The sequence below is a fragment of the Carcharodon carcharias genome, chromosome 5 (assembly GCF_017639515.1).
Source record: "Carcharodon carcharias isolate sCarCar2 chromosome 5, sCarCar2.pri, whole genome shotgun sequence".
NCBI lineage: Eukaryota > Metazoa > Chordata > Chondrichthyes > Lamniformes > Lamnidae > Carcharodon > Carcharodon carcharias.
Genome location: NC_054471.1, coordinates 138,658,112 through 138,678,699, shown reverse-complemented (window position 1 = coordinate 138,678,699; position 20,588 = coordinate 138,658,112). Strand labels below are relative to the sequence as shown.

The window sequence follows — 20,588 nt, the reverse complement described above, 5'->3', positions numbered from 1 at the left end:
GGATTGTTAACTGCTTGCTCTCTTGACCTGACCTTGTGACAGTGCTGAGGCTTGAATGAACCAGCAATTTCTGTCAAACCTGAGAGCAGCCGCAAAATGACCGATAAGAACCTATGTCACTGCAGATGGATGTCTTCAGTAATGGGTAAATCCCGTAGCAAAAGTAAGAGACACAGTAAGGCTTCTTTGTATTTCATATGCTATCACTTGATCAGACCAAAAACAGGTTGTCCACCTTCTGCCAGGCAATGGTGTGCTGGATGATAAATCTTTTGGATAGAGGGGGTTGATGGATGAAATTAAATCAAATATCAAAACATATTATCTAAAAGAAAATTCTGGTTGAACAAATAATGTTTTACATACAAGCCTCCATGTGTAATGCAACTTATTACTTCCAAGACACACAATGACCAATAACATATTGATGAACAGAGGAGTAGATTTAACTTTTTGTACCAATGAATGGGCAGTCATTCATTTCTCAGAAAAAGAAGCAAAAAAAAATGCTGCCTTGTAATTTAGTGGAATTGTTGGTCTCTAAGTTGGCTAGACTGCAGCTGTTGATCTAGGAGCACGTTGTTCAGCTTTACTGGTATTCGTGGCATTCTATTTCACAGACACACTGGAAAGCAGCTTATGTTCATCAGCTGTGCTGCAACCACTCCGGTCACAGGGTTCAGCTTACATAAGCCTGACATACTCAGCTCAGTTTGGCTAATAAAACTTAGATAAAACCCGAAAATAGTTTTATTTACATCAAGGATTCTGCATTGAAAGAGGCTGTGAAAACTGATAAAATTGACAAATGAGATCAGCTGTCCTCAATCGCCATGCCCTCCACACTCGGTTTGAATTAGCAGCAACCCAATGAAGTCATTTCCTTGGCACGGATTTTATTTAAGATATTTCATTAATTTCAGAGATTTTAGAACTTACCAAGAGTTCGAAAAGGTCTTTGCTGTGGTACTTGTGTAAAGAAACCTGGCTTCAAAGCATTTGTGATTATGATATCAAATATTTCTTCAAAGTCTTCCCTGAAAAAGGGAACAAAAAATTAATCATTAGCAAACATTTCAAACAGATTTAGTTGTAATTCTTTACTTAATTGGAATCAGGTTTGTGCTGATAGCAATCCAAACTCCATTCTGGACAATATGTTGGTGGGCATATTGGAAAATTAATGTTCCTATAATCCACACTGTTCCTAAATTAAATGTGCCAACTCCACATTTTAAAACTTCTGGGCGCCTCCCAACTGAACTCGCTCCAGCAAGCTGCCTGGGAATGACCATTAAGTATCCGCAGCTTGCTGGTTCAATGATAATAAGGCTTGAACCCAATATTCGGTGCCACTTAGGCCTAGCCATTTAGGCACAGGGATTGTTCTCTGCATCCCCTAGGGGAGAATTTTGATGGTGGTGTGTGGGAGCGGGCCCCACATGACGACACCTAAAATGACACATGGTGACTTCAGGCGTGTGTCCTGACGTCACCGCGTGTCACTCTGACCTTCTGCTCGGCAGGCACATACCGGAGGCGGCTGCGCGCTTGCCAGATTGTCAAAGGCCTGTTAAGGCCATTAATTAACTAATTAAATTAATTCTCCACGTTGCCTGTCCAATCTTAAGGTTGGTGGGCAGGCGAAGAGCCCAAGCGGCCTTCACGTTTTTTATGAAACCTCATCCATGGGCGTGATAAGGTTTCACAAGGGTTTTATTAAATTAATAAAAAAATTTCTGATTATTCATAAATATGTCCCAGCTCATGTGACACTGTCACACGAGGGGGCATGTCTGAATAATTTTAATCCATCTTATTTTCAAATTTTGTAATTGCACTTAATCTCCCTGAGGCAGCTCTGTGCGTGCATCATGCTGGGTGGGCTTTAATTGGCCTGCCTACATAAATTCGCGGGCGGTGATCAGCTCCATGCCCGCTCCCGACTGACCCGCCCGACAGGGAGTAAATTCTCCCCCTAGTGTCATTTTTTGAGGCACAAATATAATTTTACCCCGAGGGCTGCAGTAAACACTGTTGAGTAAGTAACAGTAATTTGTGTCCATCACTTGTACGTTTAGAAAAAATATTTCCATTGTGCTTTCATTGTTTGTTTGTTTTTTCTACGATATGGACATATAGGGCAGGATTTTCCAGTCCTGCCTTGCAGCAGGAATTGTTGCACCTGGGACGAAAAATTTAACGGACCAGCAAAAGGCCCATTGACTTCAGGTAGGAGTTTCCGGTTTCACAGTGAGTGGGACGAAAAATCCCGGCCATACTCACGAACATATGTGTGCCATCAAGTCAATGTTCACAGTATCTGCATAAGTTTGATTTGGAGCCTGAAATCAGCTTCAGATGACAATAAAATAAAATTAATCAAACTCAGTGGCACTCATAAATGAAACAATTGTGATACAAATTCACAATAATGGATGATGTTATTAGATTATTTCCCTTTCACAAAGTGCATGCAGGGTTGAAACTAAATTAACCTACAGAAAATGATCCACCTTGTCTTGATGCATAATGATGGCAGAATAAAAGTTATGTTGGCAATACGTGCTTAATTCAAGTTTAAACATCCTGCGTGATTTTTCTGAATATATGTTGAGTTAACAGCTTTGTTTGAGTTTATGAGATAGATTTCTATTCCCAGTAAATTTTGGGAGTATAGCTCAGCCAGTCCTGTTCTAACTAAAGAATCTGTCTGATGCCATGGGAGACACCCCATGGTAAATCAGCAGTGAATCAAAATAGAAGCTTAAATCAGGAACTTTAGGCCAGATCCACTTTACATTGGCATTTGACGTATCAAAAGGAAATGTTATTTGCTATTTCTCGTTACTACTTGATTTACTTGTGTGTCATTACTACTCTTCGCTTATCCATTTCCACTTTAAAAAAAATCTGTTTTGCAGTTATAGAAAAACCCACGATCTGGTGGAATTTTTGATTCTATTGCTCTCTGGAAGGTCACAAGGCATACAAGTGGTGAGACAAAACATAGTAATAAGTTTAGTGTAGTGATTATTCTACCAGTTCGCCAAGAATTGTAGTGAGAAAGGATCATGAAGTAGAATCAGAATGGATAGAAATTATGAATAGCAAAAGTCAGAAAACACTGGTGGGAGTAGTTTACAGGCTCCCTAACTGTAGTTATATCCTTGGACAGAGCATTAAGCAATAAATAATTGGAGCTTGTAACAAATGACTATGTAATAATCGTGGGGGCTTTAAATTTCACATAGACTGGACCAATCAAATTGGCAAAGGTGGTCTCAGAAGATGAATTTGTAAAACGCTTTGGCACAGGAAGCAAAGAATAGGGATAAATGGCCCTTTATCAGATTGGAAGGTTGTGACTAGTGGAGTGCAGCAAGGATCATTGCTGGGACATTCAGGCTATTTATAAACTATATTATGATCTGTTCGAAAGCACTCATTTCCTGCATATCAGAGAATGGTCTTCCTTGAGAATAAGAACATAAGAAATAGGAGAAGCAGTAGACCACCCCTCAAGCTGCTCCTTTATTCAATATGATCTTGGCTGATCCTCAGCCTGAACTCCACTTTCCCAACCACTCCCCATATCCCTTGATTCCTTGACAGACCAAATATCTGTCAATCTCAGCCTTAAATATATTCAAAGATGGAGCATCAACAACCCTCTGGAATAGAGAATTCCAAAGATTCACAATGCTTTGAGTGAATAAATTTCTTCTTATTTCCTTGCTAAATGATTGACCCCTTATCCTGAAACTGTGCCCTCGTGTCCTAGATTTCCCAACCAGGGGAAACAATCACTCAGTGTCTACCCTGTCATACAAGCCACTTCTGAATTTTGTATGTTTCAATGAAATCACGTCTTGTTTTTCTAAACTCCAGGAGAGTATAGGAGTATAGGTATATTACAATCTATGACTTAGATGAAGAGACCAAGAGTAATGTATCTAAGTTTGCTGATGACACAAAGCTACCATGGAATGTAAGCTGTGAAGAGGACACAGAGAGGGCTGCAAAGAGATTTGGACAGGTTAAGTGAGTGGGCAACACAGTGGCACATGGAGTATAATGTGGGAAAGTGTGAAGTTATTCACTTTGGTCAGAAGAAAAGCAAAATATTTTATAAAAGGGCATGAAACTTGTAAATGGGACTTGGGTATACTCATATAAGGAAAAGAAAGCTAGCATGCTGGTACATCAAGCAATTAGGAAGGCAAATGGCAAGTTGGCATTTACTGCAGGGGGATCAGTACAAAATAAGGAAGTCCTTCGACAGCTGTGTAGGATTTTGATAAAACAATACCTGGAGTACTGTGTGCAGTTTTGGTTTCCTTGTTTAAGGAAGATATGCTTACATTGGAGGTGGTACAGTGAAAGTTCACTATAGATTGGTCCCTGTGATTATAGGGTTGTCCAATAATGAGAGGTTGAGTAAATTAGGCCTTATACTCTCTGGAGTTTAGAAAAATAAGACGTGATTTCATTAAAAGATACAGGATTCAGATGCGGCTTATATGACAGGGTAGACACTGAGAGAATGTTTCGCCTGGTTGGGGAATCTAGGACAGGGGGGCGCAGTTTCAGGATAAGGGGCAAATCATTTAGCACAGTGATAAAAAGAAATTTATTCACTCAAAGGTTTGTGAATCTTTGGAATTCTCTACCCCAGAGGGTTGTGGATGCTCCATCATTGAATATATTTAAGGCCGAGATAGATAGATATTTGGTCTCTCAGGGAATCAAGGGATATGGGGAGTAGGTGGGAAAGTGGAGTTAAGGCTGAGGGTCAGCCATGGTCGTATTGAATAAAGGAGCAGCTTGAGGGGCTGTCTGGTCCACTGCTTCTCCTATTTCTTATGTTCTTATGCTCAAAGAAGATCATTCTCTGAAATGCAGGAAATAAGTGCTTTTGAACAGAAATAGGTCTGTGGCATTGAACCCAAGAAAAAATTGTGGAGCAAGACCCCAAAAATGTCTTGTTAGATTGAGATTAGTATTTGCAGTTTAAAGGAAGCCTTTGAGGAAAAAGTAAAAGAGATAGCACATACTAGAAAAGCAGGGAAAGCTGGAAACAGAGACCTTCAGATTCATGCGTAGGTATTAAATCTCACTGATGTTGCTATGTAGGAAGGTAGACCATTACTGGATGGGGTCTAATTATAATTATTTTAATCATTTCTAACAATTTTCAATATTTTCACAACTCGCTAACTAGTACTGCTCCACCATCACCCAAACTGAAGAACTGATTAGCACAAGAATTGTTAAAGCCTCCGTTTCTCCTCCGCATTTGATACTTATCTGAAACAAATATATATTGGTACATTTTTGTCTTTATTGTTCAGGTGCCACTGTAGAAGATGCCTGTTTTAATTCCATTGATAGATTTTTAAAAATTTTCTAAGAAACAAGCTGTCGGTTCAGATATGTCGGTTCATGGAGCCAAAACAGAGATTAAGGTATTTTTCATTATGAAGGGGAAAAAGTCAGGATCATCGTTCTTCCTTAACACACTGCTGGATACAAATCCTGAACTTTCTACTGCATCATTGTGGGAGCACCATCAGCAAAAGGACTGTCATGATTCAAGGAGATTCATTACTACCTTCTTGAAGTGACCAGAAACAATGAAGATGGTTTAGCCAGCATGACCCACATCCTGAGAACACTTACAAAACAAACACTGTTCACCAATGATATTATTACCTAGGTGCACAGCTTTCATGAGGGAGAGACCAAAATCTATATTAAATGTACACATTCCTTCAAAAAACACAATAGCCAGAATTTTATGGCCCCTCCTACTGGCAGGATTTTCTGGTGCCGCCAAAGGCAATGGACGTTTGAACAGCTTGGCGCATTTTCCGGCCCCAACCCCGCTGCGATGAGGCTGTAAGATTCCGCCGTATCCTATCACTTTTGCCTTGGTTTCCTCTGATCACATACTTTGACTAGCAACAACACATTGAGGTAATTAGAATGGATACTGGTGGAAGAACATGATAAAGACAAGTTGTTCAACAGCAGATGTATTGAAATACAGTTGTTGAAGAGTGTAATGTTTTATGTGGGTGGTTGTGATGGATCAAAAAGAGTGTTTATATTACATTACCAACTAACTCTGCAAACTTTTTCCAACCACTCTCTGTTGAAATCGCTCCAATTTAATTTCCAATCCGGCCACAGCACTGGGAGTGCTCCAGTGGGAATTACCAGTGCCATCTTGTGTGATTGCAACCACAGTTCATTGTATCTCCCTGTTATGTTTGTCTCTCTACTATTTTAATCACTATTAATTGTTCCATTCTTCACTATTGCTTCACCTCCAAGGTACTGCCGTGGTTTTATTTTTATTTCTCACAATGCAATCCACCAGCGACACACAGTAGCAGCAGTGTGTATCATCTACAAGATGCACTGCAGAAAATCACCAAGGCTCCTAAAGCAGTTCCTTCCAAACCCACGACCACGACCATTTAGAAGAACAAGGGCAGCAAATAGATGGGAACACCACCACCTAGAAGTTCCCCTCCAAGCCACTCACCATCCTGACTTGGAAATATATTGCCGTTCCTTTATAGTCGCTGGGTCAAAATCCTGGAACTCCCTTGCTAAGAGCACTGTGGGTGTACCTACACCACATGGACTGCAGCATTTCAAGAAGGCAGCTCACCACCACCTTCTCAACAGCAACTAGGGATGGGCAATAAATGCTGGTCTAGCCAGGGAAACCCACATCCCGTGAATGAATAAAAAAAAACACCATTCCCTGAAACAGTTTCTCCTCTTGTGCCAATGATGTGCCTCACTGCTTCGTCCTCAATAGATTCCCATTTATTAATGACACTCTACAACTTGCTAATATTTTCTGCAACCAGAAGGTCAGCATTCAACGCGATGAATTATATAGTACCCCAGAAGGAGGCCATTTGGTTCATCATCCCCATGTCAGCTCTTTTGTGGAATTAGGCAATGAATCCCATTATTTTCCTGTGCCTGGGTTATTAGATATGCAGAGTGTGCTCCCGGTGAAATCCTTAGCAGCAAGACCCTACTACTAATGGGAGGAAGATGCAGTGTACAGTACAATGCAACATCTGTTGTCGCAGCACAATAGAGGAGTTCAAATTTAAGTGGCAGAACAGTTCCAAAGGTCAACCCCCAACATTTGGTTTTCTTGGTGAGGAGGATTTTGTGAGTTCTTTCACTTCTGCCACATGCTGCAACATCACATCTTTCTTGGCAGTCCCTGAGGTCAGTGATTCAGTGGAACAAAGAGATTCCTGGGTTCCATTTCCCTGCCGTTACTTATATGCAAAAACTGTCTAGAATCAAATGGCCTACTACCTGGGGGCAAGTATGTGGTGGAGGGACTCCTTTGTTTTCTGCCACTAGACCATTTATTTTCATAGAATCATGGAATGATTCAGCACAGAAGTCTTTTTGGCCCAACATGCTTGTACTGGCTCGTTGGTAGAGGTATCCAATTAAATCCACTGTCTCAGTAATGTTTTTCCCCTTCCAATATTTAACCAATTTCCTTTCAAATGTTACTACTGAATCAGCTTCCGCTACATTTTCAGGCAGTGCATTCCCAAACATAACAACGCACTGTGTAAAATAAATGTTTCCTTGTTTTGCCCTTGGTCCTTTTGCCAAACAGGTTTAAAGCTGTCCTCCATAATTACTAATACCCATCTGCCACTGGAAACAGTTTCTCTTCATTTACTCTATAAAAACGATTCGTGATTTTAAACACCTCTTTGAAATCTCCTTTTTTAATTTCTCTGCTTTAAGGAGATCAACCTCGGTTTCTCTTGTCTCTCCACAAAACAGAAGTCTTTCATCCTTGATCCTGTTCTAGTAAATCTCTTCTGCATTCTTCCTAAAGTGTGGTGCCCAGAATTGAACATAATACTCCAGCTGAGGCCGAGCCAGTGTTATATAAATGTACAACATAATTTTCTTGTTCGCTGGCCATTTCAACACTCCACCCTGTTCTCATGCCCACATGACCATCCTTGGCCTGCTGCATTGTTCCAGTGAAGCTCAACGTAACTGAAGGAACAGCACCTCATCTTCTGACTAGGCACTTTACAGTCTTCCGGACTGAACATTAAGTTCAACAATTTTAGATCATGAACCCTCTCCTCCATCTCCACCCCCTTTCCGATTCCCCCCCCACTTTTTTCTAATAATTTATATAGATTTTTCTTTTTCCACCTATTTCCATTATTTTTAAATGTATTTCCATTCATTGTTTTATCTCTATCTTTTAGTCTTTTTTGATTCCTTCACCCCACTCCACCCCCACTAGGGCTATCTGTACCTTGCTTGTCCTGCTTTCTACCCTTAATTAGCACATTCTTTAGATAATATCACCATCTTCAACACCTCTTTGTCCTTTTGTCTGTGACATCTTTTGGTTATCTCCACCTATCACTGGTCCTCTATCCAGCTCAACTTGTCCCACCCTCCCCTTAAACCAGCTTATATTTCACCTCTTTTCTATTTTTACTTAGTTCTGTTGAAGGGTCATTCGGACTTGAAATGTTAACTGTGTCCCTCTCTGCAGATACTGCCAGACCTGCTGAGTTTTCCAGGTATTTTTGTTTTGGATTTCCAGCATCTGCAGTTTTTTTGCTTTTATCCATTCTCTAACTACTGACTCCATCCCTCTCGCTGGCAACTGTCTGAGGGTGACCCAGACTGTTTGCAAACTGGGTATTTTATTCTGTATCTAACTGGCATTGTACCTGCCCTGGGAATGCTTCATGCGGCAGTGTAGAGGAGCTTTACTCTGTGTCTAACCTCATGCTGTACATGCCCTGGGAATGTTTGATTGGACAGTGTAAGGAGAGATTTACTCTGTATCTAACCCTGTGCTGTACATTCTCTGGGAGCGTTTGCTGGGACAGTGTAGAGAGAGTTTACTCTGTATCTAACCCTGTGCTGTACATTCTCTGGGAATGTTTGCTGGGACAGTGTATAGAGAGTTTTACTCTGTATCTAACCCTGTGCTGTACATTCCCTCGGAGTGTTTGATGGGACAATGTAGAGAGAGTTTTACTCTGTATCTAACCCTGTGCTATACATTCTCTGGGAATGTTTGATGGGACAGTGTAGACTAAGGGCAGAATTTTCCAGCGCCGTTGGTGTCGGGCGTCATGGTAGGTGAGGGGGCACAATATGGTGAAAAGGCCAAAGATCGATTTTATGCTGGCATGAAAGCACAGTGGGATCATCCGATGGTGTCTGCCACGGCGGAACGCCAATCCCACTGGAAGCTGCCATGAACCCGTTTTGTATCCCGCTAACTGGAATTGTCCCCCCACACCAGATTTACCGTTATGCTGATGGGAAAACACGTTGGCCCAGAACACTTCTAGACAAGCGTGATGTGCAGATGTTGGGACTTACCGTTAGGGCCTTGCTCAGATCATGGATATCCGAAGGGCAGAAGATGCTGGAAACCTACAGCTACCTGACACTGGAGGAACACGTGTATCACAGCTGGGTGCATTCTCATCATCATGGTTCTGCCGCAAAGCAGCTCTCAGAAGGCGGGAGGTCACCACCGATGCTTCAGGTCTGCTTCAGAGCATCATGGTCTTGGACAGGGGCTACTATGGATGATAGGTGAGGGGGAGAGAGGAAGGTCCAGCTGTGAGTGGGAAAGGAAGGTGTATCATGGGGGTGGGGTGAGGCTGGGAAATGGAGGCGAAGGTGTCAGGTGAGGTTGAGGTTGGGAGGGAGTATAAGCAGGGGAGGAGGGTGTAACAGGTCAGAATGCTGTAAGTGGGGAACTTCATATAAGGGGGAAAGGAAGGTGTAAGGAAAGGCGTTCGGATGGAGGAAAGGAGTTCAGAGGGGGGAGGAGTTTGGATGCTGTGAGAGTGTCAGATGGGCCTCTTTGTTCTGAAACCTCTTCTAAAATTGTACCATTTAGCTTATATTACCTCTCCTCCTTCTGCCTCACAAAATTTATCACTTCACAAGTCTATGTTAAAATTCATCTATCGTGTGCCTGTCCATTTTACCTAACCATGTCTTCTTGAAGTCTGTTACAATCTGTCTCATTGTTTACTACATTTTAGATTTTGAATCATCAATAAACTTTCGAATTATGCTCTGTATACCCAAGTCAAGGTCATTAATATATATCAAGAACAGCAGTGGTGTGAATAATCCTGGGAATACAAGTGTATATTTTCCTCTAATCTGAAAAGCAGCTATTCACCATTACTGTCCGCTTTCTGTCTCTTAGCCAATTTTGTTTTTACGCTGCCGCTGTACATTTAATCCCACGGGGTTTAATTTTGCTCACAAATCTATTCTATGGTACTTTGTCAAATGCCTTTTGAAAGTCTATTTACAGATCAAATGCACCACCTCATCAACCCTCTCCATTATTTCATCAAGGAGTTCAATCTGAGTCATCAAACACATTTTGCCTTTCAGAAATCTGTCTTTTCTTTCATTTGTTATCCCATACTTTCTAAATGCCAACTAATTTTTGTCCTGAATAATTTTCTTTGAAAGGATCCCCTCCACCAACATGAGGTTGACTAGCCTTTAGTTGCCAGATTTAATCATGTACACTATCTTTTAAACAGAGATATAATATTTGCAATTCTCCAATCTGCGGCACCACCTCCCATATCCAAGGAGGTTTGGAGAAGGAGAAATGACACCCAGCTACACTTCTCAGTCTCCACCATTGACCCCAATGTAGTCTCTCCAATATCATGACATGGTTGAATTTTAATTTCCTCCTGCTCAATGTTGGTGAAATAGAAAGTACCCATTTTGGTTTCCATCAGTCTGGTACTACTTTATCAACCTTCCCAGTGACTGGACTGGTTTGATTTTTCTTTACTGGCTCAAGTCCTCACTAGAAGTTTTAGTACATTGAGCTTCTCCAACCCCATGAGCCCCTCCCCGGTGGTACAAAAATCCAAGTACTATTCTCCCAATTCTTCAGAATCCATGCTCCTTTCCCCTTCCTGTCCAGTCTTCGAAAATCCAAAGATTGCCCCACTGTGTCTTTTCTTTCTTTATTCCTTCTTGGGATATTGTTGTTGCTGGGAAGGTCAGTATTTGTCGCCCATCCCTAATTGCTCTTGAACTGAGTGGCTTGCCAGGCCATCGCAAAGGGCAGTTAAGAGCCAAGCACGCTGCTGTGGGTCTGGAGTCACATGTAGGCCACACCAGGTAATGGTGGCAGATTTCCTATTCTAAAGGACACTAGTGAACCAGATGGGTTTTTATGACAATTGATCATAGTTTCATGGTCACCATTACGGATACTAGCTTTCAATTTCAGATTTTATTAACTGAGGGCAGGATTTTCCAGCCCCACCCGCCGCCAGGATTTTCCGGTCCCGCTGGAGGAGTCAACGAAGATTTGAATGGCTGTATCTGCTGCTGGGGAACCTGCCATGAAGGGGCCGGAAAATCCCAGCCTGAATTTAAATTCCACCAGCTGCCGTGGTGGGGGTTGAACCTATGCCCCCTGGGCATTAGCCTGGGCCTCTGGGCTACTAGTTCAGTGACATTATCTCCGTCTCTCTCATACATGTCAGGTATATGTACTTCCAGTCTGGTGTTTTGCTCTACACTTTGTACTGTAAAATAGTTGAAATAAAAATAAAATTGAATTCAAAGCTACAGAAACCAGCCCATTCCCTGACTTATTTCTCTACTTGACTGTACTTCTCCCTTTCTATTATATAATGTATGACTAGTTTTTTAACAAATAGTTTTTGATAGAAAACAGCTGTAAAAAGAAATTCAATACTTCATAAGTTAACATGCAAGGATTAAAAGCTCTTTAAATGGTAAACTAGCTTCAACAGGAAAAAAAGTTTACCAAAATACATGCTTATGTGTGTGGTAGAAAACATTTATCTAGGTAAAACAATACTGGGATGAAATGTTGCTGCTCTGACTGGGCAGTTTATCAAGGACTGATAAGATCAGTCGTGAATAATTTCACTTCCAGCATGCCAGCCTTTGCATCCCATAACTCAGTTTCACTCTTCACAACTGCTCTGTGACCTGAGTATTTCCTGGATTTTTTGTTGAAGCTGCATACTTCAGTGAATCAGCTGAAACCTGAAGCCAGATTGACTCACTTTCTTAGTAGTCAAGGAATTTAATTTTTACCCAATATTCTTGTTTGCTGTGAAGATTCCAAGAATCACAGTTCTATTCCAGCAATTCTTTTTGGGTCTGAAGGTGAATCATCATGAAGGAGCAAGATGAATTTCTGCACACGAAAGGCTCAGCGCTGCGGGAGGAGGGCGAGCACTGAAGTCAGCGCGGGCGCAGATGAGCGCGGAATGAAAGCTCCCTGAAGGCAGAGAGCTGCCTCAGGGAGCTGAAGAATTTAAATGCAAAAAATAAAGATTTTAAAAACCGGGAAAAAAGCCCACACATCAGAATCAGTCACTGGAACATGTTAGATGAAAATCCTGTCCAAACATTATTATTTTTAAAAAATTAATATCGGAAACCTCATTCTTCTCGTTGATGAGGTTTCCTTAAACTTGCAAGGGCCACCTGGCCGATTCATTTCGTAAGACTAAATCTGGTTTCAAGCCCCTCCTATTACTGGCTAGAAAAGTTCTCTTGAATGCAGTTCAAGAATTTTACACCCTCTGTGCTCTTCCCATTGTTTGTGTCCCAATTAACATTAGGGTAGTTGAAGTCCCCAACAGTTACTGCCCTTTTGTTTTTGCACTCAGAAATCTGTCTACATACTTGTTCTTCTAACTCCCTTTCATTATTTGAGGGTCTATAGTACACTCCTAGCAGTGTGGCTGCCCCTTTTTTTTCTGAGCACAACCCATATGGCCTCATTTAATGATTTATTTAGTATATTATCCCTTCTCACAGCTGTAGTTGATTCTTTAACCATTAATGCTACACCCCGCATTTTTTTATCCCCCTCCCTATACTCCCTGAAAACACTATATCCAGTGATGTTCAGCTGCCATTTTTGCCGCTCCTTAAGCCAAGTTTCCATTATAACGATGATATCATGCCACCATGTGTCTATCTGTGCTCTCAGCTCATCAACTTTATTTAATGTACTCCTTGCATTTACAAATATACCTTTTAACACTGCCAAATTTTGCAAAGTTGAGAGGTGAGCTGATGAGAGTGGACTGGATGCAGCTATCAGAAGGAAAAACTGTGGGAGGCATTCAAAGGTGAGATTCTATGGGCACAGTGTAGACATGTCCCCACAAAGAAAAAGGGTGGTACTGACAAAGCTAGAGCCCTCTGGTTATGCAGAAGCATATAGGCCAAGATAAAACAGAAAAAGGGAGCTTATGACAGTCACAAAAGATTTAATACTACAGACAGCCTAGAGGAGTATAGAAAATACAGAGGTGAAGTAAAAATAGAAATTAGAAAAGCAATGAGAAGATACAGAAAAATATCGGCAGATAAAATCAAAGAAAATCCTAAGCTGTTTTACCAGTACATTAAAAGCAAGAGACCAACTAAGGAAAAGGTAGATCCCATCAAATGCGTACATGGTAACTAGTGGGTTGATGCAGAAGATGTGGGCAGGGTTCTCAATGAGTACTTTGTCTTTGTCTTCGCTATGGAGAGGGATGATGCAGACATTCTGGTTAAAGAGGAGGACTGTGAAATATTAGATAGAATAAGCAAGGTGAGTGAGGATGTACTGGAGGGGCTGGCATCCTTGAAGGTGGATAAATCACCAGGACCAGATAGATTGTATCCCAGGCTGTGAAATGAAGCCAGGGAGGAAATAACAGATGATCTGAGGATCATTTTCCAATCCTCACTAGATACAGGCGAGGTCCCAGAGGAGTGGAGGTCTGCGAACATTGTACCATTATTTAAAAAGGGCGCGAGGGATAGGCCAGAAAATTATAGGCCGGTCAGTCTGACTTTGGTGGTGAGCAAATTATTGGAAACAATTATGAGAAACAGGATAAACTGTCACTTAGAAAAGCATGGATTGATCAGAGATAGTCAGCATGGTTTTGTTAGGAGAAGATCGTGTCTTAACAGAATTTTTTGAGGAAGTAACAAGGTGGATTGATGAGGGTAGTGCAGTGATGTTGTCTACATGGATTTCGTTATGCATTTGACAAGGTCCCACATGGCAGACTGTTCAGGAAAGTACAATATCACAGGATCCAGGTGGAGGTGGCAGGTTGGACCCAAAATTGGCTCAGTGGCAGAAAACAAAGGGTAATGGTTGATGGATGTTTTTGCGAATGGAAAACGGTTTCTAGTGGCATTCCACAAGGCTCAGTGTTGGGGCCCTTGCTGTTTATTGCATATATTAATGATTTAGACTGAAATGTGGGAGGCATGATTGGGAAATTTGCAGATGACACAAAAATTAGCCATGTAGTTAGTAGTGAAGAGGATAGTTGTTCACTCCATGATGATATCGATGGTTTGCTGGGTGGGCAGAGAAGTGGTAAGTGGAATTTCAATCCAGAAAATGTGAGGTAGTGCATTTGGTGGGGGGAGGGGGGGTGCAAACAAAGCTGATGGAACTGTATAAAATGCTGGATAGGTCACAGCTGGAATTTTGTGTACAGCATCACATTACAGAAGGACATAATTGCTCTGGAGAGAGTGCAGTGGAGATTTACAAGAATGTTGCCAGGGCTTGAAAACTGCAGCTATGAGGAGAGATTGGATAGGCTAAGGTTGTTTTCCTTAGAACAGAGGAGGCTAAGGGGTAACCTAACTGAGGTGTACAAAATAATGAGGGGCCTAGATAGGGTAGACAGGAAAGACTTGTTTCCCATCTCAGGAGGGATAGATCTAAGGTGATTGGTAGAAGGATTAGAGGGGACATGAGGAAAAACTTTTTCACCCAGTGGTTGGTTGGTATCTCAAATTCACTGCCTGAATTGGTGGTTGAGGCTGAAACACTCAACTCATTTAAAAGGTACCTGGATCTGCACCAGAAGTGCTGTAACCTGCAAGACTATGGACCATGAGCTGGAAAGTTGGATTAAAATGAGTGGCTAGTTTCCTTTTACTCTTTTTGGCCAGCGCAGACACAATAGGCTGAATGGCCTCTTTCTGCACTGTAACTTTTCTATGGTTCTAATTATATCACCTCACATTCTTCTAAACTCCAATAGGTATAGCCCTCACCTGCTCAACCTTTCCTCATAAGTTAATCCTTTCATCCCAGGAATGAGTCAGGTGAACTTTCTCTGAACTGCTCCTAATGCAATTATATACTTTCTTAAGTAGAGACCTAAGCTGTACACAGTACTCAGATATGGCTTAACTAAGGCCCTGTGGCCATACTTCCCTATTTTTATACTCAATTTCCCTTGCAGTCAACACCAACATTCCATTTGCTTTCTTATTTACTAGCTTTACCTGCACACAAACTTTTTGTGATTCATGTACCAAGGCACCCAGATTCCTCTGTACTGCAGAGTTCTGCAGTCTCTCTCCATTCAAACAATATGCTGTTTTTCTATTCTTACTGTCAAAGTGGTCAAGTTCACATTTTCTCATATTATATGCCATCTGCCAAGTATTTTCCCACTCACTAAACCTATCTAAATCTGTATACAGACTCTTTATGTCCCCATGATAACTCACTTTCTTACATCTCCTTGTATCATCAGCAAATTTAGCTACCATACATTTGATTCCTTCATCCAAGTCACTGATATAGATTGTAAACGCTTAAGGCCCCAGCACTGAACCCTGTGGCACTCCACTTGGAACAGCTTGGCAACCAGAAAATGATCCATTTATCCCTATTCTGTTAACGAGCCAATCCTCTACTCATGTTAATATGTTACCTCCTATGCCATGAGCTCTTATTTTGTGATGTAACCTTGATGTGACACCTTATTGAATGCCTTTTGGAAATCCAAGTCCACCATTTCTACAGGTTCCCCTTTATCTACGTTACTAGTTACTCAATCAAAGAACTCTAATAAATTAGTCAAACCCAATTTCCCTTTCACAAAACCATGTTGACTTTGCCTCATTGCATTATGATTTTGTAAATGTCCTGCTGTTACCTCCTTAATAATGGAATTTTCCTATGGCAGGCGTTAGGCTAACTAGCCTATAGTTTCCTGCTTTCTCCTTTCTTGAATAGGAGTGTTACATTAGCAATTTTTCAAGCTGCTGGGACCTTTCCAAAATCTAGGGAATTTTAGAAGATCATAACCAATGTATCCACAACCTCTGCAGCCATTTCTTTTAATACCCTAAGACGCGAGCCATCAGGTCCAGATGACTTGTCAGCCTTTAATAATAGTTTTCCCAGCACCTTTTTCGAATGACTGTGACTGTTTTAAGTTTCTCCCTTCCTTTTATCTTTTGATTTTATGTATTCTTGGGATGTTTTTTGTGTCTTCTACAGTGAAGACAGACACAAAATACCTGTTCAACACTTCTGCCGTTTCCTTTTTTCCCATTATTAATTCCCTAGTCTCACCCTGTAAGGGACACATGCTCACTTTAGTTACTCTTTTCCTTTTTCAATATATGTAGAAACTCTTACGATCCGTTTTTATATTTCTAGCTTGCTTTCTCTCATACTCTAATTTCTGCCTCCTCATTTGTTCTGGTCATTCTTTGCTGGTTTGTAAAATCTGTCCAATCTTCTGACCTACCACTAATTTTTGCAGTTTTTTACGCTTTTTCTTTCAATCTGATGCTATCTTTAACTTCCTTAGTTAGCTATGGATGATGCATCCTTCTCAGGGATTCCTAATTTCTCAATAGAATATATCTTTTCTAAAAGTTATTAAATATCTCCTTGAATGTCTCCCACTGACTCTCTACTGTTCTATCTTTTAACCTATTTTTCCAGTTCACTTTAGCCACTCTGACATCATACCCTTGTAATTGCCTTTATTTAAATTTAAGACACCTGTGTGATGAAACTCAAACTTACCTTTAGTTCAGAGGTGGGAACTCTCGTGCTCAACAAGCTTCGGGTCTCCCATGCATGTGTTGGTCGGGAACTGGCCACTTATGAGCAGTCCAGGTATTTTCCTTTCTTTGAGCCAAGGACCAGCCCTGCGTCCTGCGCACAAGAAAAGAAACAGAATGGCATGCAAATGAAGGTCAGTCAACCTGATATGGAACACCGTTATCCAGGCAGTGTCCCAGGGAGCAGGCCCCGGAAAAGAACAGGGAGAGATCCCAAATCAGGGAGGGGGACAGGGAGAGGTCCCAAAAAGGAAATCTCAGGTAAGAGACAAAGATAGGGAACCAAAATAGATCCTATTAAGATAAAAGAAAGGAGCAAAAAAATAGGCTCTGAGTTAAAGGAAGCGCTGCAGGGAGCAGACTTTAAGCAAAGTGGGCTCGAGAGAAGCCCTGAAGATCCAAGGAGGCAGCTGAAGGTTGGTGACTCCGTGCTGCGGGCCACTGAGGCAAAGGTACCCTTTTGGAGCAGTCATGTTCTGCTTGGCATGAAGATCTGAGATTGTGCATGGAAAGTGAAGCTTGAGTGTACTCGGAAATCCAGCGGAAAAGAATTTCGGAAGGTGAGATTGAAACCCTGCGAGGTGGGTCATTGTTGAAACCATTCAAGTGGGAGCAACTTTTGGAGAGAATTCCAAGGTGAGATCTTACAGTGTGGAGATTAGAAATCCTGGAGAGAAAGAAAAAGTTTCAGTGAGATTGGTTGGCTCACAATGTCACATATGTCTGGGTGGGTTGTTGGGAAATCCATTGAATCTGGTTTAGTCGCATCTGTCATCTATTGTGTAGTGTGGTGTGAATGACCACAGTCCACTTGTTATCTCACATATACCTCATACTTATCCTGAATGTTGCAGTCTAAGATAGATATTGTAAATTGTTTTATCTTTCTGAGCTTGTGTAGTAAAGTTTATTTCTGTTTGTTCAAAACCTGTGGAATCTTGTCGCTTTTGTCTCTCAGAAAGTGCCTTGACTCTCAAACTTTATCTACTTTAAACAAAACATTATCGGTCCCTAAGATAAAAGCAAAATACTGCGGATGCTGGAAATCTGAAATAAAAACAGAAAATGCTGAAAAAACTCAGCAGCTCTGACAGCATCTGTGGAAAGAAAGAGAGAGCAGAATTTTCCGTCTGGTGGGGGGGGAGGAGTTGGGCGCAGACACAAACACTGCCTGCGATCAGGTCCGTGCTGCCATTTTACACGGGCAGGCCAATTAAGCTCCGCCCAGCGTATTTCCCGACTCCCATAAATAGCGGGAGTGTGCGGGTGGCAACGGGCGTGCACAGACCACTGGGTGCAATGGCGACCCGGCAGTCTGTTTAAAAGAAGGTCTGGCAGCCTTTTGTAGGCTGCTCACAATCGCCAGTGCTAGGTCGCAGCAAAGGGGTTCGGGTGAGTAGGCCAGGCTGCAGGGTGGCAGCATGATGGGAGGTGTTGGTTCCCCCAAGATGGGAGAAGGCGGCCCCCCCCTCACATGGTGAAACATGCCTGGGAGGAGGTGGCGGAGGTGGTGAGCTCCCGTGACGCGGTGCGATGCACCTGGATCCAGTGCCGCAAGCGCTTCAATGATTTGTTGCGCTCTGGCAGGGTGAGCATCCATGCTGGCATTGGGCATTTAACCCAGCAGGTAGGCTTACCCTCTGCGCCACCCCCGCACACCCCCAAGTCTCAGTGTTGCAACTGCATTGAGTCATTGAGGGCATTTTTCCTTTGCTGGGTGGGAAAGCAGATAGTGCCCATGCTGAGGTCAGCCTGAGTGGGTCATGAGGAGATGAGTCCCACATGATTGGTTTGGGGGCAACCGGGAGGAGCTGTACCTAGGCGCAGTGTTTGAACTCCAGGACATGTCCTATTCAGGGTGATGAGATGGTGGAAGGGGAGCTTCAAGGTGACGTGGCAACAAACCATCTGCTGCCCTCTACGCTGCACGTGCTTGTGCCTCCCTGCTATGGGAAGAAATACCATGTGGTGGTAGGCAGCATGGCAGCATGTGTCCAAGGGGGCGTGGGGGTATTGGGGAGCAGGTCTAGTATTTTTGTCTCAGTGATCAGCAGCAGCGGGGTAAAGAGGCACTGGAGGCCTGATATGTCCCACTCTAGTTGGGGTGGGCCGTGCACGAGCAGAGTCCATGTGCAATTTGCCCTAATCAATGTTTTTTTCCTCTTTTTCTCTATTGCAGTGTACCTCCGAACGGTCCAGGCATCGGAAGCACATCTTGAGAAGACCGATGGTTCCCTCTACCACAGCCCTTGTGGAGGCGTGGCTCCTATTGTACCGCTGCTCAGCTTCTGTTCTTGGATGGCGGAGAGGCGTCATGAGCCACCTTCTGAGGGGATAGCCCTTGTCACCCAGCAGCCATCCATCCAGCCGGGCTGGAGCACTGAAGAGCCCCGGCACCTGGGAGTGTCTGAGGATATAGGCGTTGTGGGAGCTGCCTGGGTACCTTGCACAGTCTTGCAGAATCTACATCCTGTGGTCACACACTATCTGCACATTCATGGTGTGGAAGACCTTCCTGTTTACAAAAGCACCGGGCTCACCTGCTGGCGCCTTGATGGCCATATGTGTTCAGTCTATTGCACCCTGGACACGGTGGAAGCCAGCAATGGCTGCGAAGCCTCTGGCTCACTGTGTCTGGCTTGCCTGGTCCCAATGGAAGTTGATGAAGGTCAATACACAGCTGAACAGAGCGTCTGTGGCCTGCTTGACACAAGTGTGGACAGCTGATTGGGAGACACTGCAAAGATCACCCACCAAGCACTGGAAGGAGCCAGGGGCATAGAAGTTGAGGGCAGCTGTGACCTTCAGAGCCACTGGCATGGGGTGTCCACCCACACAGTTAGAGGAGATCTCAGACTCAATCATCTGACAGATATAGTTGACTGTCTCCCTTCAGAGACGGAGCATCCTTTGGCACTGCAGCTCAGACATATTAAGGTAACTGCTTTGCCTACCTGTATACTCTGGCAGCAGGATAGCAGCGTCTTCTGCGGCACCTTCCACCTTGGACTTCCTCTTGGCCCTGCACCCCCTGTGCCTGCGCCTGTCCTCTCAAAGGTAATTCCCTGGTGGCTGAATGTACAACTCTTGGCCACCTCCCCTTCTAGGCCTCCTTTCCTTCTCAGAGAAGCTGCCTCCAGTGGACTGATCGCCTCCCACGCCCAGGCTAAGGGAAGGCTTCCTGAAATCTGCAGGCCTGGAAAAGATTCCTCACTGCAGAGTGCTGACCTGAATGTTAAGAGTCCAGAAAAAGCAGCTGCGATGTGTTCTGAAGTACTGCAGATCACACAGGCAAGTTTGAAAAACTTTCAACAATAAATACTTCGCTGGGCTGATTCACGACCCCACAGAGCCCGCTTATCCTGCTCGTTGATGAGATTAATACAAATATCTCCTACCTGCCTGCCTGTTGCACCTGTGCGCCGAACCGAAGATCGCATGGGCGCCGAAAAATTGCCGTTGATTGAACAATAAAGGGCCTTAAGTGGCCCATTAATTAATGGTGGGCGCACGTCAGACTTCATCGCAAAATATTTAGATGGGGCGCGGTGCCGTCGGGACGCTGTCACCGTGCGTCATTTTACGCTCGGACGTGCGGG

The 20,588-nt window shown here is 43.0% G+C and overlaps 1 protein-coding gene across 2 annotated transcripts in view; it reads right to left on the bottom strand.

The window, feature by feature from the left end:
• The window catches only part of nt5dc1 (5'-nucleotidase domain containing 1), a 602,479-nt gene that overhangs the window by 146,277 nt on the left and 435,614 nt on the right, over positions 1-20,588 (bottom strand). For both annotated transcript variants that reach the window (XM_041187282.1, XM_041187283.1), the window contains exon 8: positions 940-1,037. In XM_041187282.1, the coding sequence (XP_041043216.1) occupies positions 940-1,037 (98 nt within the window). The remainder of the gene's footprint in view (positions 1-939; positions 1,038-20,588) is intronic.